Source organism: Leptosomus discolor, chromosome 14 (genome assembly GCF_034619465.1).
Source record: "Leptosomus discolor isolate bLepDis1 chromosome 14, bLepDis1.hap2, whole genome shotgun sequence".
Lineage (NCBI taxonomy): Eukaryota > Metazoa > Chordata > Aves > Leptosomiformes > Leptosomidae > Leptosomus > Leptosomus discolor.
In genome coordinates this window covers 4,896,415-4,910,971 of record NC_141404.1, presented here as the reverse complement: position 1 = coordinate 4,910,971, position 14,557 = coordinate 4,896,415, and the positions used below count along the sequence as shown (strand labels likewise).

General features: G+C 41.1%; 1 protein-coding gene across 3 annotated transcripts in view; it reads left to right on the top strand.

Annotated features, from left to right (window-relative positions):
- SDK1 (sidekick cell adhesion molecule 1) overlaps positions 1-14,557 on the top strand; it is a 409,863-nt gene that overhangs the window by 329,181 nt on the left and 66,125 nt on the right. For all 3 annotated transcript variants that reach the window (XM_086472872.1, XM_086472871.1, XM_086472870.1), the window contains exons 24-28: positions 1,442-1,592; positions 3,528-3,765; positions 9,554-9,669; positions 9,945-10,134; positions 12,144-12,242. In XM_086472872.1, the coding sequence (XP_086328998.1) occupies positions 1,442-1,592; positions 3,528-3,765; positions 9,554-9,669; positions 9,945-10,134; positions 12,144-12,242 (794 nt within the window). The remainder of the gene's footprint in view (positions 1-1,441; positions 1,593-3,527; positions 3,766-9,553; positions 9,670-9,944; positions 10,135-12,143; positions 12,243-14,557) is intronic.

Genomic DNA, 14,557 nt, shown 5'->3' with positions numbered 1-14,557 from the left:
TTCTCCCCATAAAGGTGGATCCTTAAGGCTGAAAAGGCAGAGGTGAGCAGTAAAGTGCAGGTCATACCAGAGTTCAACGTTCAGTGTCCATGCAAAATAAGAAAGAGTTGTGCATCTAGCAGGTGTATGGAGAAACCTCTTTGGTATAAAAAATAATGAGGAAGTATATGAGGAATTTGGGGTGGATGGTGTTTTTCTACTGTTGACCTTTCTGGTTTATTTTACTGCTCCATCTCATTCTCTCCTGCATCCACTGAATTCTGGAGTGATCCCAGTTATGCTGGGATCGTTCACACTTCCAGTTCTCCTCTGATTTTTTTTTTTCATCATAAAGCAGCTTCTTGAATTTTGCCCAGTTTTTTGCTCTCATGCATGCACAGATACAAGCTTTTTGGTTTCGTTTCAGTACAGAGCAATTTTTTATAATTTTTTGGAACCTAGAAAGTTGTCGCCAAATGGATTTGTTGTCCTCTGGTCAGGTTTAGTTGTTTCCCACTGAGGAAATACATCATGAGAGCTAATTGTCAGATCCCCTCTTTATCAGCCAGCTTCTTTTCTATATTTTGTGCCAATGCTTGAGAGTGAAACCAAGGACAGTATTTGTTCAATGCATTTTCCTTAATGCATTCTCTGATCTAGGGAGATCAGAGCCGATAAATAAACACTGCTATGTTGACTAGCTCTCCCTTTTCCTAAGCTCGGTCATTAAGTCCAAAAATTAAGTGTTTAGTATGAACAGGTCATGTATTTATGTGCAAGTGCTGGATACCTTTAATTGCTGGTGATGGGTGAGAGTATCTGAAATATACAGCATGTCTTAATTATTTGGGGCTTCCTGAAAAAAAGATTTCTCTAAATCTTTTGTGACCCAATAGGGATTTCTATTGTAGAAGAGATGGTTTCAGACAGGGTATTTTTTTTTTTAAAAGTGCATATCCATATTAAATAACTTAATCTTTCTTGTGCAGGAAGGCTGAAAATGCAGCACAGGGATAAATCAGCTTCTTTCAACCAGTAATTGAGGGGAAATGTTATCACTAGTATATTTTTTATATTGACAGGGAATAAGAATATCTGAAGTTTGATATTTTAATACCTTTCTGAATGTATTGTACAAGCATTGTAAGAGAAAATCACTTAGTGCTAGCCTAAGCTCATCAGTCTTGGTATAATTAACATAAATTTCTCACACAAATACCAAAGTTTCTAATAGACCCTAAGCTAATCTCATTTTCATTTTTTTAATACCTGAGAGGATCTGAAAGCGGTTACCATAAAGCATTCAGCACTGAATACAAAGGGGACCTGCACGCAGTGACCTTTGTGGAACATTTAAAAAAAAAAACCTAATTTGTATTTTTCCATCTTTTTCCTGTTCTGGAAAGAGAGGTACCGTTCGCTGAGCTGTTACAGCATGCACTGCACCTTTCCTCCGCTCCAGGTTCCGGATGCGGCAGGTGAACGTGGTGGGCCCCAGCCCGCTCAGCCAGCCCTCCCGTGTCATCCAGACGCTGCAGGCTCCGCCAGATGTTGCCCCTGGGAGCGTCACCGTGCGCACGGCCAGTGAGACCAGCCTGTGGCTACGATGGGTGGTGAGCTGGCGAGGAGGAACGGGGGGGGGGGGGGGGGGTGTGATGGGAAGCTGGGTGCTGGTGCTTAGGATGTGGCTGCTTCCCTGGGGAGTCACGCCAACCCTCCAGAGTGCCTTTCCTTGCATTCAGCATAGGAATAACAGCAAACTTAATTCCTTTTTCAGAGTAGTCGGAAGTTTGAGACTTACCTTAAGTGCCTTATTAATCATGTAAATTGCCTACTGCCACTATTTTGCCACTTCTTCAAGGGAATATATGCCTATGTGTAAAACCTTGGCTTTTGAGACTCTCTAGTACCACAGTCTGGGTCAACATGTGGGACAGGAATATAATACTTGAGCCAATTTGCAGTTTCCCAGGGCTCCGTTGTTTGCTTTGTGCAAGGCAGTCCCAAAAAGGTGCACACCGGCCATTGGCAAGCCCCCTGCAGGCACTGAACAGCTGTGGTTCAAAGGAGGAAACGTTTGTGCATGACATTCCTGTAGGAAGATTATATTTATGTGAATGGGTGTGGAGGTATGTGATAAAACGCAGAAAGAAATGATTAATTGCGAAGGTGCAGTGATTGATGACATTGTTGTGCCCCTTTGACTGTCTCGGTTACCTGCAGAGCTGCCACGCTGGGATTTACTTGGAAATTAACCTGCACCAGAATAGTTTTTCTTCTCCCCTGTTAGGCAGAATTTTCCACTGGGGTTACTGTGGTGTGAAGTTGATGAAGTACAGGTTTCCTTTGGCCCAAATGTTAGCTTTTCCATGCATAAACTCATTATGGCTGGAAGTCAAAATCAGGCTATAAACAAGAGGGTTTTTCTCCTATCAGAAAGGAATTAATTGCAGTTTCTCAATGGGACACTGCACTTAAATCTGTACCTTGAAACACCAAAACATCAAACTTGAATGTGTCACCTCATTAACTGTAGAAAAGCCTTTGCGGTTCTTTTGATAGGACCCACATAACTCACTCATGGGTTTACCATGTGAATAACATGCCCACGTTGTTAAACATTTGAAACTATACCCAGACCTACATATCTGCCATCAAAACTAACTCAAGGTTCTTTTAAGAGACTTTAAAACATTTTTTAAGATTGTGTTTCCTTGCTGTGCTACCTGGAAGCCTGTTTTTCATCAGTCAGACTGTGCAAGGTTCAGGAAGAGCAACAGCCACAGCTAAAAATGACCTGATATGCCTTTTTCATGCTTAATAACATCAGTATTTGAAAGCATTTAACCACTTTTTTCCAAGACCTGCAGGTGAATCTGTGTCCCCCTGGGAGTTGGGAATTTCTTCCTTCCTACAGAATAAGGGTCACATTTCTAGCTCTGCTTGCCTGCTGGATACAGTCTGCCAAGCTGTGAAATGTTAATGTGTACCAAACTTTCCCAGTGATTCAGAACTGCATCTCAGCCATTTGTGGCGTCATGTAGTTAGTTTTATGGGGAAAAACTCTAAACTTCCTGAAGTAGGCTAATTATTTCATATTTTAATCTCTGAAATTGCTTGGGGAATTAGAATACTAGAATAAATCTCTGCTGATAAATGAGTAGGCAGAGAGTCAGTAAAAAAAGTAAAAAATTACGATAAATGAATTTGTCACATGCTTCAGCAATTTATCATTCATTTCCATAATTAATCACAAAGCTCTGAAATATATTGTATTCATATCATCTCTGTTGATACACCCACAGCAAATGGCATAGTTCTGTGAGCATATCTATTTGCTTCAAAATGAAGGTAAAATTAAAAGAAAACTTCAAGCAACACAGAAATTTAGAGATCGTGAAGCATAAATAAAACAGAAAATCAACCTCTTGATCTTTATTGCCTTCCTATGGCCTTACATGAGTTCAGACAGCCTTGGTATATAGTTTGGAAAGCTCTGACAATGTGTTCTGTATAGGAATATTGTTTTGTTCTTTGTTGTTTGCCAGCCCCTCCCCGACACACAGTATAATGGCAATCCAGAGTCAGTGGGGTACAGGATCAAGTTCTGGCGTGCGGATCTGCAGTCTCCCACCCTGATGAAGGTTATTAATGACCGGCTGGAAAGAGAGTACACGATCGAAGATCTGGAGGAGTGGACAGAGTATGAACTGCAGATCCAGGCTTTCAATGCCATCGGGGCAGGACCGTGGAGTGAAATAGTGAGAGGTCGTACACGGGAGTCTGGTAAGTCAGGGCACCGTGTCTGCTGTGAAGGACACAGCCGAGAATTTCAGCATTTTCAGCTCCCACCTCTAGATGCACCGAAGGAAAAAAGACATGTAGACATTCGAGGGAGCGAGTTAGTTATTTTATTCTTACCCTGCTTTCATACATAAAGCTGCAGTTTATTTATTTAAAGCAACCAAAACAACCTCTCCCCGTTCCTGCCCTCGTTTGGCAGCAGCACAGACAACACAAGGAGCATGCATCCAGCCGCCTCTGGCTGAGCAGGTTTCTTGTGTTTCCTCTCCCTCCCCAGTATCCTATTGCCCCTCATTCTCCCCCTTTCCCTCTCTGCTTCTAGGCTCGGGCAGATTTTCTCACAGTTGTAGTTATCTGAAGTTTAACTTCAAGCACCAAATATTTCTAAAAGTGCACAAGATATTTTAGAGAGCTGATTACCTATACAGAAATAAAATATTGGAGCTTTTGATGACATGTTTTCAAAACTGCCTTCTAATGTGGTGGGTACAAGGCCATATAGGCATAACCTGCATACAGACCTAGAGCACAGGTACTGTATTGTCTAGCTGAATTGTCCATACTGGCATAGAGACTTCAAATATCAGAAGCAAACTCTCAGTCTCAGGCAACAGTAAATTATTGTTAGTTTAGTAGCAACAGTAAAGGCAGACCTTGAAAAGCGGCTAACTATTAACTTCCACAAAACCTATTTCCAAACCTACCCTTCATGTACCTGATAAATTAAAATTTATATTGCAAGTGAATAACAAAATGGATGAGATAGATTTTAAAAATTTAATAATAAAAGCTCTTTGTGACCTGTATTTATGCAAGGTTCAACACTGATATTTTTTCTTATTGCTTTTTCCTATTTTTCTTCATTAAAAATGTTTTGGAATGTAATCCTATGCATACGGTACACTTATAGACACACATATGCGTGTCTGTACACTCTGTACCACGCACTGTCACTTGGTGGGAAGCGTGAACATGCTGTACACGGCCCGATTTGGTCCGCTGGTTTAGATAACTATCCTTTGAACTAGCTGAGGAGAGCGTTAAACAAAAGTCATCTCCCTCTGTTAAAGTGTTGCTTTTTGGGAAGTAGTAATTGGAAAGCTATTGCCAGTGGTATTTTAAACAAGGTGTGCTTGTGCTGGAGCTAGAGATAGCATGACCCAGACAAAATAGTTTTGAAGTGTTCTGTATCATAATAAAAAGATAGCGCATTTGCCGCTTTCTCCTTTCCCCTGCTCTTCAAACACTTCTTTTGAAATGTAGTAAATACTAAGATTAAGTGATTTCATAAAACCTTAGGATTATAGTGCTCTTGCTCAGCATCTAAAGATCAGAGGTTACGTGTGTATTTGGCATTTTCTTTCACAGTATTAAAAGGAGGTTGACTTGAAACTGATTGTAGGAGGCACGCAGAAACCAGGATCAAAATAACACAAAGCTGTGATCTAGGCCATAAGGACTCATTTGTGTTTTTTTCCGTGTGTTTTCTTTGATACTAACATCTGATTTCTTGAATAGAGCAAGTCAGGGCTCAGACTTCTGGCTGTATCTTCTTAGATTTAGAATGTACAAGAAGCCCTGGCATAGCGGCAAGCTGCATGAGAGATTCAGGGAATCTGCAATTAACCTCTATGCGCAGTCAAATGGGGTTAAAATGCAAATAAAAGATATTTAAAGCCGGAGAGAAAGGTCAAACCATTTTAGGTCTGTCTTTTGAACTGTAAGAAAAACTCTGTTTATCGCTTATGTTTACGAAGTACCTTAAAAGCAGGTGTCCTAAAGATTTCTTTTTCCCTTTTTGAAGATAACAGAGTCTTAGGGAAGTTGGTTTTGGCTGGTGCTGCAGATTGCAAACATCCCTCACAGCTGGCCAGAGGTACCTTGGCCAAGATCACAGGTGGTTCATTGGCAGAACTCACGGTTGTGTTTTACACTGTCCAAGGAGCCCACGAATTTACAGCCCAGGCACTAAATCAGCTCGTGGTATCTAACGACAGTGCAGCCACTGGAGTTCAAAATCTGTATTGGAAATAAAGCTGCTCTTGAGCCCTTCTGTTTGTTCTAGGATGTGCGATCATATCGCTAATAGCTGAGTGCGCATGCTAACAGTAAAGGAGCGTGCTGTTACAGGTACTCCCTGGTTTCTGAAGCTCTTGAATATAAAACATACTGAAGCCAAAGAAACTGAGACAGGATAAATAATGCTGTAGGTTTTGGTAACCCAGGCTTGAAAAACAGTTGGGCAACCCTAAAATCTGGGGTAGGATTGCAAGTAGCTGAAGATGGAGGGGGATGGATTAAGATTTTTAAACAGGCCAGGTTTTGTCAATCCAAAATGTTTTTATAATGTTAGAAATTAAGTCAGTCATTAAATTTTATGGTGTAAAATAACTGCGGAGTACAAGCTCAGTTTCCACTCAATAAATTGACAATGATAGTAGGTGAAATATAGAAAAAGCAAGAAAATGCAAAGACTTCTAATGCATCAGGACAACGTTGACAGGGCTGCTTCATCTTAGACACAAACCCTCTTATTTTCAAACCATTCATTTCAAATACACCTAACCCAGTGCCTTAATATTTTTGCAGCTCCTAACATTCAGCTACATGAATGTACACACTTGTCTTACAAAATCAGCTACTGTACAAACATGGTCACATATCGATGGCAAGGATCAATCTCTTGATGTTTCAGAGACTGACCTTCATGAAGCAGTTACTGTGGTGTGATAAAACATCACTTGATAATTCAAATGTGGTCCAATGTCACTGGGGATTTGTCAGTTTATACAAACTGGGAATTTGGCCTGCGGTATCTAATTTTATGGGCGAAATAGTCGTGTACTGCAGCTATGCTACTTTTTCCGTGAACCTTTCTCTAAATTTTCATTCCTTAACTGACGTCAGATGTACCATACGACACTTTAATCCCTACTTTCAGAAAACAGTGATTAATGTTCAGCTAACGTGAGCTGCAAAAGTGGAGAGAACCACTGCATCCCACTATCTTTCTTAGAAATCCGGAATACAGGCTAGCTTATTAAAACTTGCTTTTGGCCCAGTTAGAGACATAAAACAGCGTCATTTGCTAAATATCAAATATGGCTGTGTCAGATGTAGAAAGAGGATGCATGATCTTAGATGCCAACATGGATAACCTTAAAAACTTCAGTTCTTATTGAAGTTCCAGTGCAAAGTGCCGGTAACTCTGTAATTTCCTACGTTTGATCTTCTAAAGTACATCGTGCAGCTGGCAGTTTGCTGGATTAGCTCATCGCTTAGTTTCAGTATTTCCGGTTCATTTTGTTAAAGCTCTGAGATTTTTTTGGACACTGTTGCTTGGCTTCTGTGCTGTTCTTGTGGGTTACTAATGAGAATTTGGCTTTGGAGCTCATAACAAAGTCTTTAGTGCAACAGTCAAGGAAACCAGCATTAGAGAAGGGAGCTTGCAGAGGACCGAGGGATCTAGATGCCTCACTCAAGCCACTGATTAGTCTTAGCAAACTGTAATTTCTTTGAATCACGATATCCTGAGAGAGGAGAGGGGTTGGAGGAATGAAGGTTTCATTTCAATTCATTCTTAAAGGTTCAATCAAAGTCTGTTACTTGATAAAAGACTGGCGACAATAAGATCCATAATATCACTTGCAGGTCCTGAATTCATACATCCGTATTAGAATAAAATTCTCAACACTAACATGAGAACTGGAGGATTAAAGCACACTCAATGAACACAAGTTATTTTTGCCATTCAGGTATTGGACTTAGATTCCTTTCCAGCGAGAGGGGACATTTAGCTGCTCTGGCTGTCACTGGGAATTAAGAGGAGTCTGGGCTAATAAATCTTCAGATAGACTGTGCTCTCCTTTGTTAGCTTTCGAGTCCGCCTGCCAGCAGCACGATCGTACACACACCTCAGAGCAGTCATGCACAGAGGGCCAGCCCGGGCATAGCCTCCACCTCTTGTGAATTCGGAAAATCTCGTGGCTGCTGATCAAAGAGGAAAATATATATTTGTAAAATAAAGAAACTTTTTCTCTCTTGAAAGGCTTCAAACCAGATAAAATAAAAACAAATATGGCTGGAAAGGGCTGCTTTCCTCTATGCATCCTGGTTTTCTGCGACCCACCTCCACCCTTTCTCTCTCCAGAAGTGATTCATGTGGGAGTAGCTCTTTGTGAAGATCTACAGATAAAGTTATGGCAGCTATCCAAAGACATTCATGGCTCCTGGCAATCTATTTTCCTTTAACATAATTATATCCTTGTGGGAGATAAATCTAGGAGAAGATTTTTTTTTAAAAAAAAAAAGGCACTTCAGCGTTGGAGGGGAAAAAAAATTGGATTTTAGTCTGCTGCAGTGTTGTGTGATGGTGCTCTGTTTCTCATGTCCCAAATAATTGGCAACAGGGAAATTGTTTCAGAAATTACTATCTCTGTGGTTAACCTTGAGCGCACAAGGGTGGGGGGCGGTGCATTTTTTTTTCGATTTATATTAATTCTGGTGTCATACTCATTATCTCGTTCATGTTGCTAGGAGCTTCAGGAGCTCGCCTTCAAAACAGCACATCTGTTCTTTCCTTCGGACATCCAGGAAAGCATTACTTTTGGCAGAGATTTGTGCTCCTTTTTGTGATATGTTCAGGACTTAATCAAGCCTTACTGTCCATAAGTGCTTGTGTAACATAACTCGGTGAAATGTTCTCTTGAGTTCTGACAGGTGTATCGTGCTTTAGAAAGGATTGTACCTTTCAGATGTTGGAAATGCCACATGAAAAAGAAAAAATGCAAAAAGGGCAGCATAAAATGTGAACTCTTAAAAATAGCCTCAAATTTTGCTTGCGTAACATGGCATGCTATTAAGCTTGCCTACAAAAGCTCGCAGTTGTGTGGTTGTTCTGCAGCAGTTAGAGTTTTAATGGCATGAGAAAATGCAAGTTTGCTTTTCTCTCGAGTCAGAGAAAATTACAGTTTTCCTGTGCCATCAGTTCTAATGATGTTTCTAGTTTCATAGGAGCCAACTTTGCAACATAAATGAAATAGGCAGATCTTTCATTTACACCATAGCAGTCCCTGAAAATATACCTTGCGTTAATGTATCCGTCTATAATTGATGTATTGCAAATGTTGAGCACTATCACATAATCAAAAGGCTTAGAGGTTAAAGAACTTCTTACTGAACTGGGAGTGCAATCCAGTGGTTGAAATTATTTCTAGCTCTAGACAAGATGATATAATTTCCTTTCAGATAATATAGGAAGCCAGGCTGGTATAAAACTTCTTGTTAGAACAGATCATGCCATGAGATAAACTCCCATTCATAAAGATTTCTAGCTTTTGGCATAGGGAAATAAAATGTATGGGAAAGAAATACTAGGAGATAGACTTCTGTAAAGTCCAGCAATTTAAACTCGATTGTAATTACTGCAAATATATAGAACTTGAAACTGATTCATATCTGTCTGTATTTACTGCCTGTCTGTAGACTCTGGTTAGTATTAAGTGTTTAGCTCTTTGCAAACATTGTGATTTCTGAGATGAACTGGCAAGAAACTGGGAAGCAGGCTGAAATATAAAGAAGGTGTAGAATGAACACAAGAGAAGAAGGGATTGTCTAGAACCTTTTGGGATTCCAAGGGTTTCCAGTCCTTTTGGATTTGAATACTCTTCTATGGGATCCTGGAACAATCCCAAGCAGATAGGGAGATGGAGCAAGATGAACTGGTATGTCTTACCTATTTCTGCTTTTTGATAATGCGTTGTGATTCCAGTTCCCTCTGCTCCTCCTGAGAACGTCTCTGCTGAAGCCGTGAGTTCAACCCAGATCCTCCTGACATGGACAGCAGTCCCCGAGTCCGAGCAGAATGGTCTCATCCTGGGTTACAAGGTATGCAACTGGAGTTTCATGCTGATTTAAGTTTTAATGCTTTACCTGGATGTGTTTTTGCATTTGTTATTTATTATTCGCCTGCTGAATATTTATATTATTCATAAGTCACCTAGGGGAGATACAGGAGGTGTGCTGTATTTGAAAGGGGTGGTTGGTGAATCCAGTCTCATTTTGTATTTTGTGAAAAGGAGGACTCTGAAATGTGTACCCCTCTTGTCAGTCCTCTGTAACAATCTTTTTCTTTCTGTATTTCGTGTACATTTATTCTGCAGATACTTTTCAAAGCAAAAGATTTAGACTCCGAACCAAAGAGCCAAACAGTAAGAGGTAACCACACTCAGTCTTTCCTGCTGTCCGGCTTGCGGAAATACGTACTCTATGAGATCCAGGTGCTGGCATTCACTCGTATCGGCGATGGAGTCCCCAGCTCTCCTGCAGTTATAGAAAGAACCAAGGATGACGGTAAGTTTAAAGGTTACCGAAATAAGCATCTTGTCTGATCCACCCTTTTAACACTGCTTTCTTTTAGTGAAGCAAGTGTGGACAACGGCCCAAACTAAGGCTATTTGGATTTTTTTTTTTTTTTCCATTTTGAACCTAAAGGACTTGGTCCCTACCTAGTGTAACTCAGCACTATTCTATTGGTCATGGGCTGAGGATTTGGCAAACACAGAAAACCAGAGTCCCCCATTTCCTTTTTCCCTGCAGCTAATGAAGAGGAAAAAAACTTCAAAAATTGTACTCTGAAGCTCAGTGTAGACAATTTCTATCGAAGGCAATTTTTAGAGCCCAATTTTAAATTCCTATTGAAGTTCAATCATGCTCTTAAAAAAAAAAAAAAAAAAAGGTAGAGTGCTGCAATTGAAAGCAATAAACAAATCTGAGTCTGATTGGACTGAAGAAGAGATACGGAATTTGCAACTTCAGTAATCCGCTCTCATTTTTTTTCCAAAAAGAATGAGGCATTGACCCTGGAAGACAATCATGCCAGCTTCCTTTTGCAACTGCCTCCAGCAATTCCCATGAGCTCAGAGACCTCCAAGTGCAGTTTGATGTGTTGAGGGAACCCAAGCAAGCCCCTCGCCCTGGCACTGTCTAAACACATCGGTGTGGTAGGAGCATTCCTGCTGATGGAGTTTTACAGAAATTCAGTTCAACTTTAGCATATGCAAAGCCAAATATATGTTAAGAGTTACTTTTAGTTTCATTACATTTTCAGTATTAAATGAAGGTAAATATCAGTGTGAGAGGCTTCTGTTTATTGCTCCCAATGAAGATGAACAACCACAAAAAAGTCTCTCTTTTTTCATCAAAATCTTTTCACAATAGTAATGGAATAAACATTGTTTTCTACAAGCAATTTCATTAAAATAATTTGGTTGGGATGAAAACACATTCAGGCTTCTGGCTTGACAAGACATTTTCTAAGGAGTTTGGGGAAGGAGTCAGTGCATGCAGGGACAGGATGGGAACAGGGACAGCAGCTCTCTGACTTTTTTTTACCCTTTTTCTCAGCATACTGCCTGTGTGGGGACTTGGCTTTTCTTTGAAAGAAAACAAAGAGAAATTACCGTTAGCAGAACTCTGTAGGGAGAGAAAAAGCACTCACTGAAATGTACATTTTGGATTATAATGAGAAATATTTAAAACTGTTTGTTTTAGATAACCCCTTTATAGCAGTTCCCTCCTTAAGTGCATGTTGGCAAATGATACAAATTGCTCTTCCATCTCCACACCCCTGACGTAAATATGTTGTGTCTCCTCTGGGCTCAAATTAATTAAAAGTATCATCAGGGGTAATGCAGGTGGAATTTGTGCTGAAGGGGAAATTTTGTGGATGATAATGTATGAATTAGCATCTCCTCACCTTGTGAACCTGGGCTGGTCAGTGCAGCCACCAGCCATCTGTATTAATGTGCATCTCACCTGCCTCAGGTTCTCCTGCTCAGACCTAAGTGCTTAAAATGCACATGTAAAACCAGGAGGCAGTTCAAAGCTGGTGCTGGTGACACAGGGAGGAGATATTACTCAATTCCAACAGGTATGAAGTGAATTAAGCTGACACAGAACTCTGTAAAGGCAGCTCTGTGACTTGCTTCGTGGTCTGTAATCAGTTACCCAGTGGTGATGGGGCCGGATTGCAGAGACTCCCCGCTACGCTGCTGGGAGATAACTCGCAGAGTCAGAGCTCCCTTGTCAGAGTATCCTGCTAAACGCATTTCACAGGTGTGGTAAAACACTCTAGAGTGCACTGGTTCTGTGTCTTGTTTGGTGTCTGTGGGTGCTGGAGGCATGTGGCCGTGGACAGAATTCCTCAGAATAAATGTATATTATGTGCGTAGGTGTTCCTAACCATCTACTTACTATTGGTGAGAGACAGCTTGGGCTGCCTTCTATGCAAGCTGAGCAGAAAACTTGTAATTCCTTTGACATGCAATGCTTGCTAGCATGATCTCTGTTTTTCCTTCCAGCCCCCGGGCCGCCCGTGAGGCTGGTGTTCCCCGAGGTGAGGCTGACATCCGTACGGATCGTTTGGCAGCCGCCGGAGGAGCCCAATGGAATTATTCTGGGTAAGAGGAAGCAGCAAATCCAGGACTGGGAGGAGAGGGCTGGAGACAGCGAGCTCCAGCTGTTGGGTTTTCCTTCCCCCTTGCACATTGGATTAGAATCCACACCTAAGCAAATCCATGGCTAAAGAACAGAATATGTCGGTGTCAGCTGAGAGACATGGTAACCTTTGGTGATGAGGAAGAGTCTGCCCAGCACCGTGGTGTGTGCTTTACTGAGCCAGAATTACATGTAATTCATGGCACTGTGTTTGAATTGTCATCCCTCTTCCCATCTGCATTTGGGTTTGTAACCTGTCTCGCTGGCTGTTGGGCAAACTGCCTGTAGAGCTGCAGCAGAGGAGAGCTGGATTTTCCCTTCCTTCCCCCGGCTCGCCTTTGCCAGGCATGCCCAACGCTTCAGTTTCATGTGTGCTTTGATTTTATTGCTTCCGTTGGATAATACTGTCTGGCAGGTAACAAGGACTTAACTCATATTTGGCTTTTCATCAAGGGAAACAGAGGCAGCAAGGCGTGACAGAAATTTGCAAAAAACCTTCTTACATTCCTGCTCCTGTAACTCTTGGGTTGCCTTTAGTGCACCAATACGTGCACCAGCTGCTGCTTGTACTTAAAACACAAAGACTTTTACAATGTAAGAATCCATTTCTGCCTCTAAAATTAAAGTAGCTGATTCTTATGTTTTACAGCAGTTCTAGCTTGCGATTAAAGACTTGTCTCTTAATTCTGAAAAGAGAAGCAAAAGCTTTTGGGTTTTGTGTTGTTCCCAGGCTGCCAGGCCTTTCTGCTTCTAATTTCACTGCCATCGTTCAGGCTTGTGTGAAGTGTTTTAGCAATATTTCCTAGTGCCTTCGTTGTTGGGTGGAGGGTTCCTACTTCAAATGCTACCACATTGGTGGCATCCCTTTAAATAAAGGACTCATCTTATGTTGTGTTTAAATCTTGAGTCAAGAACTCAAAATGTTTGCTCAGGTGTGTAGTTTCCCAAAGTGACCCTAACACTCGAAGAGCAGGGATCCAAAGGCAGACGCTGCAGGGATTTTCCAAGCACGAGAAAGAGTCTGTGTGAAGCTTGGCAGCGGTTAGCTGTCAGACACAGATCCACGCAGGGTTTCTCTGCAGCTCAAGGAAGCTTGGCTTCCAGGTTGTCTTGTGGGTTTGATTTGTTGCTTTTTTTAAGGAACTGTGTGTCCTAGAACTTGCTCTCAGTAGAGATTGGGATTTGAATCACAGGATGTGGTTAAGGAGAAAAAAAAATCATTCGACAGAAATGATGAGAACGTACAAAAGAGATTTTGCTCTCCTGAATGTGTTCCGATGCCTCACGCTGCTGCACTTTGTCAACCTTATTTGCTGAAGCTGCAAGCTTGGTGGAGTAGGAACTCTCTTTTATTTTGTCTTTTCAGAGTGCTTTGTGCAATGCATCCCCTTCTCAGTTGGTTCTTACTCATTGCCACTATGTTGATGATAAAACCATACAAATGCAGGGTTGGAAGGAAAGGGGGAGGGTGTCCCTTAAAGAATGTTTGGCATGCTTAGCATGTAGACTGTTGTTAGACGGTGTCTTGCATGGTACGTTCACCATAACACGTCCCAGGATACTTGATACTCTCCTGACTTGACTTTTTTGCAATGCTGATGGTGTAACTAGGTAGGTTTATGACTCAGTGTTAATTTCTACCCTTTTGCTGCAGTACACTTCCAGGTCAGTCAGTCCCTCTTTTATAGGAACATTAAGCTTTTCCTTTGTAAGTGTGATAGTTTGCAGGTGCCTTTATTAAATTTAATCTTACTGATTCCAGACCATCTCTCCTCATTATCAAGATCACTTTAAATAACACTCTTGTCCTCTAAAATACGCACTGCCGCTCACAATTTGATTCCAATTTTGGAGTTTGCGAGTAGACTGGCAATTCCATCAGCCAGGTCATTAATGAAAATATTGAACAGACTCGTTCATGAGGTCTCATGAGAACTTACTTAATAAGTCCTCCCAGTTTGTTAGCAAACTGTTGACGACAACATTTTGACTTCTCCTTTTTTAAAGTGTTTGAGTCAAAATGTGTAGGTTTTTTTCTTAATTCACTTTTGATGGGGCTCTGTACAACCATATTAAAGCCTTACTTGAAGTCAATGTGGCTCATATCTACTCCTCCCACCTGGCCAATTACACCGTCAAAATGGAAAATAGATTCTTTGTATCTATTATTTGCTCCAGACAAATACATATTGGCTGTTCCTTGGTACTTTACTATCCTCATGGATGCTCATATGTTGACTAATATTTTTTTCTAGGATCTTACTGGATATTGACCTTA